Source organism: Psammomys obesus, unplaced genomic scaffold (genome assembly GCF_907164565.1).
Source record: "Psammomys obesus unplaced genomic scaffold, mPsaObe1.curated_primary_1811, whole genome shotgun sequence".
Classification (NCBI taxonomy): Eukaryota; Metazoa; Chordata; class Mammalia; order Rodentia; family Muridae; genus Psammomys; species Psammomys obesus.
This window is the reverse complement of record NW_026590698.1, coordinates 133,047-146,877: the sequence shown is the minus strand read 5'-3', so window position 1 is coordinate 146,877 and position 13,831 is coordinate 133,047. Positions and strand designations below refer to the sequence as shown.

The 13,831-nt window shown below is 38.3% G+C and overlaps 1 protein-coding gene across 1 annotated transcript in view; it reads left to right on the top strand.

The window, feature by feature from the left end:
- LOC129677771 (olfactory receptor 4C6-like) overlaps positions 1 to 13,456 on the top strand; it is a 26,807-nt gene extending 13,351 nt beyond the window's left edge. The window contains 1 exon segment of the mRNA XM_055608383.1: positions 13,404 to 13,456. Coding sequence (XP_055464358.1) covers positions 13,404 to 13,456 — 53 coding nt within the window.
- The last annotated feature ends 375 nt before the right edge of the window (positions 13,457 to 13,831 follow it).

Here is a 13,831-nt window from a genome sequence, read left to right as displayed (position 1 = left end):
AACTCAAAAAAATCAGAAGCCCTTCTGTATACCAAAGACAAAAGGGCCAAGAAAGAAATTAGGAAAACAACACCCTTCACAATAGCCACTAACCACATAAAGTACCTTGGGGTGACACTAACCAAGCAAGTGAAAGACCTATTTGAGAAAAAATTCAAGTCTCTGAAGAAAGAAATTGAAGAAGATCTCAGAAGATGGAAAGATCTCCCGTGCTCATGGAATGGTAGGATTAACATTGTGAAAATGGCCATCCTGCCAAAAGCAATCTACAGATTCAATGCAATTCCCATCAAAATACCAACTCAATTCTTTACAGACCTTGAAAAAAAGATTTTCAGCTTCATATGGAGAAACAAAAAACCCAGAATCTCCAAAACAATCCTGTATGACAGTAGATCATCTGGAGGTATCTCTATCCCCGATCTCAAGTTGTACTACAGAGCAATAGTAATAAAAACTGCATGGTATTGGCATAAAAACAGAAAGGAGGATCAATGGAACCACATAGAAAACGCAGAAATAAACCCACACACCTATGAATGCTCGATTTTTGACAAAGAAGCCAAAACCATTCAATGGAAAAAAGACAGCATCTTCAACAAATGGTGCTGGTCCAACTGGATGTCCACATGCAGAAAAATGAAAATAGATCTATATTTATCACCCTCCACAAAACTAAAGTCCAAGTGGATCAAAGACCTCAACATAAAACCAGATACTCTAAATCTGTTATTAGAAAAATTGGGTAACAGCCTAGAACTCATTAGCACAGGAGACAACTTCCTGAACAGAACACCAACAGCACAGGCTCTAAGAGCAACAATCAATAAATGGGACCTCATGAAACTGAAAAGCTTTTGTAAAGCAAAGGACACTGTCATCAAAACAAAACGCCTGCCTACAAATTGGGAAAGAATCTTCACTAACCCTTTATCTGACAGAGGACTAATATCGAGTATATACAAAGAATTAAAGAAGCTGAAAAGCAGCAAACCAAGTAATCCAATTAAAAAATGGGGAACAGAGCTAAACAGAGAATTCTCGACAGAGGAATATCGAATGGCAGAGAAATACTTAAAGAAATGCTCATCCTCTTTAGCCATCAGGGAAATGCAAATCAAAATGACCCTGAGATATCACCTTACACCCATCAGAATGGCCAAGATCAAAAACTCAAGTGAAAACACATGCTGGAGGGGATGTGGAGAAAGCAGAACCCTTCTCCACTGCTGGTGGGAATGTAAACTGATAGAACCACTCTGGAAATCTATCTGGTGCTTTCTAAGACAATTAGGAATAGTGCTTCCTCAAGACCCAGCTATACCACTGCTAGGTATATACCCAAAGTTTGCTCAAGTACACAAAAGGGATATTTGCTCAACCATGTTTATAGCAGCTTTATTTGTAATAGCCAGAACCTGGAAACAACCCAGATGTCCACCAACGGAGGAATGGGTACAGAAATTGTGGTATTTTTACACAATGGAATACTACTCAGCAATCAAAAAGGAGGAAATCATGAAATTTGCATCAAATGGTGGGATCTAGAAAAGATCATCCTGAGTGAAATATCCCAGAAGGAGAAAGACAAACACGGTATATACTCACTTATATAGACCTATAAGATATGATAAACATAATGAATTCTATACACTAAAAAACATAATCAAGAGAGCAGACATGGGTGAAGACGATCAATCCTTACTTAGAAAGACAGATGGGATGTGCATTGAACATATGACAGGAGTCTACTGAGCGCATTTGAAAGACTCTAACTAGCAGTGTTTTCAAAGCAAAGACTTATGACCAAACCTTTGGCAGAGTGCAGGGAATCATAAGAAAGAAAGGGAGTTAGTCTGATGAGGAAAGGATAGGAGCTCCACAAGGACCAAATATATCTGGGCACAGGGTCTTTTCTGAGACTGACATGCAACCAAGGACCATGTATGAATATAACCTAGAATCTCTGCTCAGATGTAGCCTGTGGTAGCTCAGTAACCAATTGGTTTCCCATAGTGAGGGGAACAAGGACTATTTCTAACAGGAACTCAATGACTGGCTCTTTGGCCTCCCCACCCCCCAAGGGAGGAGCAGTCCTGTTAGGCCACAGAGGAGAGCTTTGCAGCCAGTCCTGAAGATACCTGATAAAACAGGATCAGATGAATGGGGAGGAGGTCCCCCCTATCAGTGGACTTGGCAAGGGGCACGGTGGAGATGAGGGAGGGAGGGAGGGACTGGGAGGGAAAGAGGGATCGGGACACGGCTGGGATACAGAGTTAATAAAATGTAACTGATAAGAAAAAAATAAAATTCAAAAAAAAAAAAAGAACACTGCAGGCAAACTAGGAAGGGTTGATTTGAAACAAGCACGAAAGGAACAAGGCAGAAACAGCAGTGCACGTTCGTCTGTGCCAGTGATGAAGGTCAAGGTGGCAAAGCCCTATTCAAGGATTTATTTTTAAATCCTTAAATCAAAGTACAACATAAACATCAAAAAAAGATATCCAGTATAATTAAAAGTAAAATGTTTCATGGACTTCTGGATAGTTTTAGAAAGTTGGCATTAAAATATCTTTATATATTCTTATATTTATTCTACATTTCAGTAAGATATATTTCCTTTCTAATAATGACATTTTACTGATAGGGGATGTCCTCCTCCCCTTCCATCTGATCCTAGGTTATCAGGTCTCCTCAGGACTGTCTGCAATGTCCTCCTCTGTGGCCTGGCAAGGCTACTCCTACCTCAGTGTGTGTGTGTGTGGGGGGGGGGGTTGTCAAAGAACCAGCCACTGAGTTCATGTCAAAGACAGTCCCAGTTCCCCTTACTAGGGAACACACTTGGATACTGAACTGCCATGGGCTACATCTGAGCAGGGGTTCTACATTATATCCATGAATGGACCTTGGTTGGAATATTAGTCTCAGAAAAGACCCCTGTGCTCAGATATTTTGGTTATGTTGCTCTCTGTGTGGAGCCTTTCCTCCCCAGGACTTACTAACTCCCTCTTATTTCATATGATTCCTGCACACTGCCCAAATTTTGTTATGAGTCTCAGCATCTGCTTTGATACACTGCTAGGTGAGAGTCTTTCAGAGGCTCCTGTTCTGTCTTGTTTCTTGTTTTCTTCTTCTTCCAATGTCCATCCCATTTGTCTTTCTAAGTAAGGCTTGATCATCTTACGAAGGGTCCTCCTTCTTGGTTAGCTTCTTTAGTTGTACAGATTTTAGTATGTTTATCCTATCTTATAGGTCTTGTATCCCTATCTGTGGACCTTCCTATCAGTGGACTTAGAGAGGGGCATGGGAGGAAATGAGGGAGGAAGGATGGGATTGGAAGAGAATGAGGGAGGGGGCTATAGATGGGATACAAATAAAATGTAATTAATGTTAAAAAATAAAAATTTTAATTAAAAAATAACATTTTACATTCAATTACATAGATGAAACTATGCTAATATTCCACACTAAAATTATCATAAGTCTTTTATTAATATCATTTTTACTTTTTTCTATGTTCCGTATATCCACTGAATTAATTCACATTAGGTTGATTCATTAAACACATCAGTTCACTGCTGAAAACCTCAATTTCTCCCAATACACTTGACTTTAAGGTCAAAACTTGACTTTGATGGTAAAATATATGAACTCACTACTGTTGATAATTACTGATGAGATCACATAATAAAATGTAAATACATCAACATGATTTGTATGTTTTGAAAAAGTTACAGTGTAAGAATACAAAGTTAATCTCATTAGTTAACTAACATGCAGCCACATATGTGCCACTTACTACCTGCTCCTCTGAATTAATTATATGTGTCAAACTGAAAGCCAATGAAATTCCTTTTCCTATGTTGTGTTCGTCTATCTCTTATTTAAAAGTTATTACCTTGTTGACTTTATCTTCAACACATATTTCAAATGCTATTACTCTTAATTCTTTTTCAGGTTGTTAGAAATCAACATCATGTCTCACCTGGGCAATTGTAATTACTTTGTAGATAAATTCCTTACTTTGATCATAGCATTCCCTGATTCTAATATTTGCTCCTCAAGACAGCACATCGAGATAGATAACTTTCAAATACATAAATATGATCAGATTGCATGTCCTTTGTTCTCAGGGTAAGAGCCATATGTGCTTATATGATCATCTTATGAAAGAAGTGGGAAATGGTAAGATCTGGAGAGGACAGGAGCTCTACAAAGAGAGCAACAGAACCAAAAATCTGATCACAGGGATCTTTCCTGAGACTCATACTCCAACCAAGTACCATGCATGGAGATAACCTAGAACCCCTGAACAGACATAGCTCATGGCAATTCAGTGTCCAAGTGGGTTCCATAGTAATGGGAACAGGGACTGCCTCTGACATGAACTGATTGGCCTTCTCTTTGATCACATACCCCTAAGGGGGGAGCAGCCTTACCAGGCCACAGAAGATGACAATGCAGCCACTCCTGATGAGATCTGATAGACTAGTATCAGAAGGAAGGAGAGGAAGACCTCCCTTATCAGTGGACTTGGGGAAAGAGGCATGTGTGGAGAAGGGAGAGGGAAGGTGGATTGGGAGGGGAGAAGGGAAGGGTTTATGGGGAGATACAATGTCAATAAAGAGTAATTTATAAAAATTAAAATAAAAAATTAAAAAATATATATTATTGAATGACTCTAATTTGAACTATTTCTTTTTGGATAATAGTATAGAGATGAAAGATATTCAGTTGCAATGCATCACCACTATAACCTCAGCATCACAGTCAACCAATTGGTCTACTATGTCATACCACAAGAAAGTTACCACAATTCTTTAATTTTCTTTTGAAAATGAACTACCAGCTCTGGTTTACTCTCAGTGCAGGAAAATACAGTTAGACAGGTGAAGGAAATCAACAAAATGGTTCAAAATCTGAAGATAGAACTGGAAAAATTAAAGAAAACACAAATGGAGGAAATAGTGCAGAGGAAGAACTTAGGAAAGAAAACAGGAACCTACAGAGGTAAGCAAAACCAATAGACTACAAGAGATGGAAGAAAGAATCTCAGGTGTAGAAGATACAATGGAAGAAACTGATGCATCCGTCAAAGAAAATACTAAATCTAAAAAATTTCTGACACAAAACATCCAAGATATCCAAGACAACATAAAAAGACAAAACCTAAGAGTAATAAGAATAGAGGAAAAAGATTTCCATCTCCAAGGCCCAGGAAATATTTCCAACAAAATCATAGAATAAAATTTCCCCAACATAAAGGAGAAGACTATAAGCATACAAGCGGCCTACAGAACAGCTACTAAATTAGACCAGAAAAGAAAATCCTCCTGCCATATTATAATCAAATATAGATAAAAGAAAAAAATACTAAAAACTGCAATGAAAAAAGACCAAAATAACATATAATGGCAAACACATCAGAATCACACCTGACTACTCAACAGAGACTATGAAAGCCAGAAGGGCCTTGTTGAATATCATGCAGATCCTAAGAGAACACAGAGGTCAGCCCAGGCTACTATACCCAGAAAAACTCTAAGTCATCATAGATGGAGGAAACAAATATTCAATGACAAAAACAAATTTCAACAATACCTATACACAAATGCAGCATTACAGAGTTTACTAGAAGGAAAAATACAACTGAAGAAAACTAACTACTTTGAGGAATACACAGGAAATAAATAACCTCACTACAGCAAAACTAAAAGTAGCCAAGCACACAATCACACTACCACAGCCAACATCAAAAATCAAAGGATCAAACAGCCACTGGTCGTTAATCTCTGTCAACATCAATGGACTCAATTCTCCAATAAAAAAGACACAGACTAACAGAATGGATGTGTAAACAAGACCCAAAAACCTGTTGCATACAAAAAATCACACCCAAGGCACAAAGATAGACATTACCTAAGATTAAAGGGCTAGAAGACAGATTTCCAAGCAAATGGATCCAAGAAGCAAACAGGAGTAGCCATTCTAATATCTAATAAAATAGACTTTCAACCAAAATTAAGCAAAAGAGATGGGGAAAGACATTTCATATTCATCAAAAGAAAATTACACCAGGAAGACATCACAATCCTGAACATCTATGCCCCAAATACAAGGGCACTCACATTTACAAAATAAACATTAATAAAACTGAAACCACACATAGGTCCCAACACATTAATAATGGGAGACTTCAACACCCCACTCTCAACAAAAGACAGGTCAACAAAACAGAAATTAAACAAAGAAACAATGACTCTAACAGAGATCATGACAAAAATGAACATAACAGACATCTACAGAACCTTTCACACAAACACAAAAGAATTTAACTTATTCTCAGCACCTCATGGAACCTTCTCCGAAATAAACCATAGAGTTGGTTACAAAGCACGCCTCAACAGATACAAGAAGATTGTAATAATCCCTTGTATCCTATCTGACCACCATGGACTCAAGCTGGACCTCAACAACAGCAATAGCAAAAGAGCCTACACATGCATGGAAACTGAACAACTCGGTACTCAATGACAGCTGGGTCAGGGAAGGATTAAAGAACGAAATTAAAGTCTTCCTAGAATTCAATGAAAATGAAGACACAACATACCCAAACTTACTGGACACAATGAAAGCAGTGTTAAGAGGAAAGTTCATAGCACTAAGTGCCTTCAAGGAGAATTTTGAAACATCTCATAAAAGCAACTTAAAGCCTCACCTGAAAGCCTTAGAAAAAAAGAAAACAGACATACCCAAGAGGAGTAGGCAGCTGGAAATAATCAAACTCAGGGCTGAAATCAATAAATTAGAAACAAATAAAACAATTCAAAGAATCAATGAAACTAAGAGCTGGTTCTTTGAGAAAATCAACAAGATAGACAAACCCTTAGCCAAACTAACTAAAAGGCAGAGAGACACTATCCAAATCAACAAAATCAGAAATAAAAAGGGAGACAAAATGACAGACACTGAGGAAATCCAAACAATCATTAGGTCTTACTACAAAAGACTATACGCCATGAAATTTGAAAATCTAAATGAAGTGGACAATTTTCTTGATAAAATTCTACTTAAAAATCAAGACCTGGTAAATCAATTAAATGCTCCTATATCCACTAAGGAAATAGAAGCTGTCATTAAGTCCCCCTACCCCCCCCGAAAAAAAGACCCAGGGAGAGAGGGTTTCAGTGCAGAATTCTAGCAGACATTCAAAGAAGAACTAACACAAATATTCCTCAAATTACCCCACAAAATAGAAACAGACGGAACACCACCAAACTCCTTCTATAAAGCCGCAGTCACCTTGGTACCTAAACCTCACAAAGACACAACAAAGAAAGATAATTTCAGATCTATCTCTCTTATGAACATTGATGCAAAAATACTCAATAAAATACTTGCAATCTTAATCCAAGAACACATAAATGATATCATCCACCATGACCAAATAGGCTTCATCCCAGGCATGCAGGGGTGGTTCAATAATCCATCAATGTAATCCACCATATAAACAAACTGAAGGAGAAAAACCATATGATTATCTCCTAAGTTCCCTCCAAAAGCATTTGAAAAACTCCAACAACAATTCATGTTTAAAGTCTTAGAGAGATCAGGGATACAAGGCACTTAGCTAACCATAGTAAAGACAATATACAGCAAACTTATAGCCAACATCAAACTCAATGGAGAGAAACTTAAATCAATCCCACTGAAATCAGGGACAAGGTGAAGCTGCACACTCTCTAGGTAACTCTTAAGCATAGTCCTTGAAGTCCTACCTAGAGCAATAAGACAACTAAAGGATTTCAAGGGTATAGAAATCGAAAAGGAAGAAGTCAAGGTATCACTATTTGCAGATGATATGTTAGTATATATGAGTGACTCCCAAAATTCAACCAGGGAACTCCTTCAGCTGATAAACATCTTCAGCAAAGTGGCTGGGTACAAAATTAAGTTAAAAAAATCAGAAGCCCTCCTGTATAACAAAGACAAAAGGGCTGAGAAAGAAATTAGGGAAACACCACTTTTCACAATAGCCACTAATAACATAAAGTACCTTGGTGTGACTCTAACCAAGCAAGTGAATGACCTGTTTGAAAAAAAACTTCAAGTCTCTGAAGAAGGAAATTGTAGAAGATATCAGAAGATAGAAATATCTCTCATGCTTAGGGATTGGTTCAATTAACATAGTGAAAATGGTCATCTTGCCAAAAGCAATCTACAGATTCATTGTAATTCCCATCAAAATACCAACACAATTCTTTACAGACCTTGAAAGAACAATTCTCAACTTAATATTGGAAAAACAAATAACTCAAAATTGCCAAAATGATCCTGTACAACAGATCATCTGGAGGTATCTCCATCCCTGATCTCAAGCTGTACTATAGAGCAATAGTAATAAAAACTGCATGGTATTGGCATAGAAACAGAAAAGTGGATCAATGGAATCGAATAGAAGACCCAGAAATAAACCCACACACCTATAAATACTTGATTTTTTATAAAGAAGCCAAAACCACTCAATGAAAAAAGACAGCATCTTCAACAAATGGTGCTGGTCCAACTACATGTCTACCTGTAGAAAAATGAAAATAGATCCATATTTATAACCCTGTACAAAACTAAAGTCTAAGTGGATCAAAGACCTCAACATAAAACCAGACACACTAAATCTGTTAAAAGAAAAAGTGGGGAAGAGCCTAGAACTCATTGGCACAGGAGACAATTTCCTGAACAGAACACCAACAGCACAAGCTATAAGAGCAATAATCAATGAATCGGACCTCATGAAACTGAAAAGCTTCTGTAAAGAAAAAGGACACTGTTGTCAGAACAAAATGACAGCCTACAGACTGGGAAAGGATCTTCACCAAACTTATATCTGACAGAGGTCTAATATCCAGAATATCTAAAGAACTCAAGAAGTCAAAAAACAACAAATCACGAGGAAGGGATCAGCTTCAAACAAAAATGAGTAGAAAGCAATGTTGAGAGTCTGGTAGCCCTGTACAGAATGGGATTTATTTTATTTTATTTTTATTATTAGTTACATTTTATTAACTCTGTATCCCAGCTGTGTCCTGCTCCCTCACTCCCCCCCAAACCCTCCCTTCCTTCCTCATCTCCTCCCTGCCCCTTTCCAAGTCCACGGATTGGGGAGGACCTCCTCTCCTTTCATCTGACCCTGTTTTATCAGGTGTCTTCAGGACTGGCTGTGACTACAGAAAGCTGAGACTTGCAACTATAATACATACTGGAAAAAGCATATCATCTTAGGCACCTCAGAATTTTCTACTGAAATCTTGTTCGGAGAAGTGTGTTTATCTCCTGCAGCTACAGCAACACAGAAGGTAGTATCTCAATTGTACAGGGAGAGGGGGAAGCTAAGCTGAACTGTTGCCCTGCACTATAAAAACACTAAATTGCTGACTTGGGTATATTTACGTATTATAATTTTTCAGAATTTAACATGGAGAAACCAGTATTTTTTAAAAAAGCAACAAATCAAGTAATCCAATTTAAAAAATGGGGAACAGAGCTAAACAAAGTATTCTCTGTAGAGGAATATAGAATGGGAGAGAAACACTTAAAGAAATGCTCTAAGTCCTTAGTCATCAGGGAAATTAAATGAAAATAACGCTGAGATTTCACCTTACTCCCATCAGAATGGCCTAGATCAAAAACTCAAGTGACAACACTTGCTGGAGAGGATGTGCAAAAAGTGGAGCCCTCCTCCACTGCTAGTGGGAATGTAAACTTATATAACCACTTTGGAAATCAAGTTGGCACTTTCTCAGACAATCAGGAATCGCACTACCTCAAGATCCAGCTATACCACTCCTAGGCATAGATCTAAAATATGTCAACATGTAGATATGCTCAATCATGTTCATAGCAGGGTAGAATTCTGTGCTGAAACCTTCTGACTCTGGAAGGGAGACTTTTGATGGTTTCTTATATTTCCTTCAGTTATATAGGACTGTTTTATGCATTTATCTGATCTTGATTTAAGTTTGGTAAATGGAATCCATCAAGAAAATTATCCATTTCATTTAGATTTTCAAGTTTTGTGTCATATAATTTTTTTGTAGTAGGACCTAATGATTTTCTCAGTGTCTTTTGTTATGTTCTTCTTTTTCTTTCTGAGTATGGTGATGTGGATAGTTTCTCTCTGCGTTTTAGTTAGTTTGGCTAAGGATTTGTTTATCTTGTTGATTTCCTCAAAGAACCAACTCTTGGTCTCATTGATTCTTTGAATTGTTTTCTTTCTTTTTTTAAAATTCTTTGTTAATTACACTTTATTCACTTTGTATCCCCCCTGTGGTTCTCTCCCTCCTCACATCCAAATCCCTCCCTTCCTTCACCCTCTCCATGCATACCTCTCCCCAAGTCCACTGATTGGGGAGGTCTTCTTTTCCTTCCTTCTGATCCTAGACAATTAGGTCTCATCAGGAGTGGCTGCATTATCTTCTTCTGTGGCCTGGCAATGCTGCTTCTCCCTCCCCCCCCCCCAGGGGAGGTAATTAAAGAGCAGGCCAATCAGTTCATGTAAGAGACAGTCCCTGTTCCTATTACAATGGAACCCATGTAGGTACCTCACAAAGACCCAACAAAGAAAGAGAATTTCAGGCGAATCTCTCTTATGAACATTGATGCAAAACTACTCAATACCATATTAACAAACTGAAAGAAAAAAAAAAAACCATGATAATCTCCCTAGATGCTGAAAAAGCATTTGACAAAATCCAACATTCATTCATGTTTAAAGTTTTGGAGAGATCAGGGATACAAGACACATATCTAAACATAGTAAAGGGAATATACAGCAAGCCTATAGCCAACATCAAACTAAATGGAGAGAAATTTAAAGCAATCCCACTAAAATCAGGGACAAGACAAGGCTGCCCACTCTCTCCATATCTCTTCAACATAGTTCTGGAAATCCTTGTTAGAGCAATAAGACAGTTGAAGGAGATCAAAGGGATACAGATTGGTCAGGAAGAAGTCAAATTATCACTATTTGCAGATGATGATAGCATACGTGAGTGACCCCAAAAACTCTACCAGCTGATAAACACCTTCAGCAAAGTGGCCGGATACAAAATTAACTCAAAAAAAAAAAAAAAAAATCAGTAGCCCTCCTTATACAGAAGACAAAAGGGCTAAGAAAGAAATTAGGGGAACAACACCAGAAATAGCCACAAATGACATAAAGTACCTTGGAGTAACCCTAACCAAGCAAGTCAAAGACTTGTATGAAAAAAAATTTCAAGTCTCTGAAGAAAGAATTAGAAGGAGATATCAGAAGATGGAAAGATCTCCCAGGATAGCTGCCCCAGCTTGTTTTCTGGTTCCATTTGCTTGAAAAACATTTTTAAACACTTTTACTCTGAAGTAGTGTTTATCTTTGTTGCAGAGGTGTGCTTCTTGGATGCAGTAGAATGTTGGATCCTATTTCTGCAACCATTCTGTTAGTCTGTGTCTTTTCATTGGGGAGTTGAGTCTGTTGATGTTGATAAATAATAATGACCAATGAATGTTAGTTCCTTTTAGTGTGGAGTTGACTGTGTTTCAATGCTTGTTTTCTTTTAATTTTTTGTTGTGACTCTATATCTTGTGTTTTCTTGGGTGTAGTTGATTTTGCTGGATAGTTTTCCTTTTAGTATCTTTTGTAGGGCTGGCTTGCTGTGTAGATATTGTTTAAGTTTAGTTTTGTCAAGAAATATTTTGTTTTCTCCATCTATGTTGATTGAAAGCTTTGCAGGGTATAGTAGTCTGGGTTGGCATCTGTAGTCTCTTAGGGTCTGCATGACATCTGCCCAGGTCCTTCTGGCTTTCATAGTTCTGATGAGAAGTCTGGTGTGATTCTGATAGATCTTCCTTTATATGCTACTTGGCCTTTTTTTTTCCTTGATATTTTTAATATTTTTCTTTGTTCTGTAGATTTAGTATTTTGACCATTATGTGACATGAGGAGTTTCTTTTCTGGTCTAGTCTATTTGGTAGTCTATAGGCCTCCTGTATATTAAGAACATCTTTCTTTAAGTTAGGACAATTTTCTTCTATGATTTACTTGAAAATATTTTCTGTTCCTTGGAGCCTAGAAAATTCTTTTTTATCTATTCTTAATATTCTTAGGGTTTGTCTTTTCAAAATGTCCTTGATTTCTTGGATGTTTTGTGTTTGAAACTTATCCACTTTTACTTTTTCTTTGAGAGATGTATTGATTTTTTTCCATTGTACTTTCAGTATCTGATATTTTCTCTTCCATCTCGTGTACTCTGTTGGTGATGCTTACTTTTGTGTTTTCTGATCTTTTCTTTAAGTTCTTCAGTTCCAGTGTTTTCTTCATTGATTTTAATTCTGTTTGCATGGCTTGAACCATTTCCTTCATCTGTTTGAATGTGGATTCAATGTCTTTCCATGATGGCCTATTTATTTATCTATTTATTTATTTATTTATTTATTTATTTATTTATTTATCTATCTATCTATTTATTTATTTATTTATTTATTTATTTATTTATTTATTTATTTATATTGTCATTTTTTCTATATATGCCACTACTTGTGCCTCTACTTGTGCCTCTATTTGTTTGGTTGTATTTACCCGCATTTCTTTGAGAGCTTTGTTCATTTTCTCTTTATGTGCCTCTAGTAACTGGATAAGCATAACTTTAGAATCATTTTACTGTGTTTCTGATGAATTAAATTATCCACTGATTTTGGGGTTTGCTGGTAAAGCCGTGATGTCCTGATTTTTGCTGGGTGTGTTCTTATACCAACCTCTAGCCATTTTATATTTCTTACTGTATCTGTACTTTAGACTGGTCCATCTATCTCTGGTGTCTGGAGTATTCTTCAGGAAGATGAGAGAGGTCCACTGGTTTGAAAGTTAACATTGGTGTTTCAGCTATAGCTAAGGGAGATAGGCTACAGGCACATAATTGAAATCGAGAGCCTATGTTTGGCAGGGAGCCTTGAAGGAAAGGGTGCTAGAGCATGTAGATGCCTGGATGGGTGGGGCTTAAGCACAGGTGGGTATAGCTGCTGGTGCTGTTTGCTGGAGCAATGTGCATGTGAAGGTGCCCTGAATACATCAGTGGCCTACTGGCCTGATGTACTCTCCTCCTGGTATTCAGATCTGTCCACCTCCAGGAATTGTTTGCCTGGACTCCACTGGGTGACCCACAGAACAGGGGCTTCAGTGTTGAGAATGGTATCCCAATGATCCCTATGTTGCCCACAGTGTGGGTGTGGGTGGGAGGGATCTGATGTCTGGCTGCTAGCATAGAGGGACCCTGGATCTGGGGCTCTGCATGCACTCACTTGAAGGCACACTCACTTGATAACAGGCCTAATCAGATAACATAGGGGTTCCCCCTGTTCTCTTCTCTCAGATTTGAGCCCACGGGCAAATGAGGGTGTAGGATATCCACCAGCTCATTTGTGACCACTATTTGTCTCCTGGGCAGGGAAACCCATACTTCTGTTAGCCACCTTTGCAGACTCAGTCAAAGAGCATGGATGTTCCTGCTAGGGCTAGCCATTACCCCGTTGCCTCAGCAGACCTGGGGGGCCTGTACAGCTGCCAGCTGGGAGGCCCTCAGAGGCCCATACAACCACCTGGAAATCTGGGAGACCTGTACAGAAGCCCACTGCTGCAGCAGACCTGGGAGGCAGGTACAGCTGTCCACTGGGAGGCCCATACTGCTGCTCACCGCCACTGCAGACCTGGGAGGCCCATACTGCTGCTCACCGCCACTGCAGACCTGGGAGGTCTCCCTCTGCTGTCTCAGTCACTCAGCACTGAGGCTTGTGTTTTGGG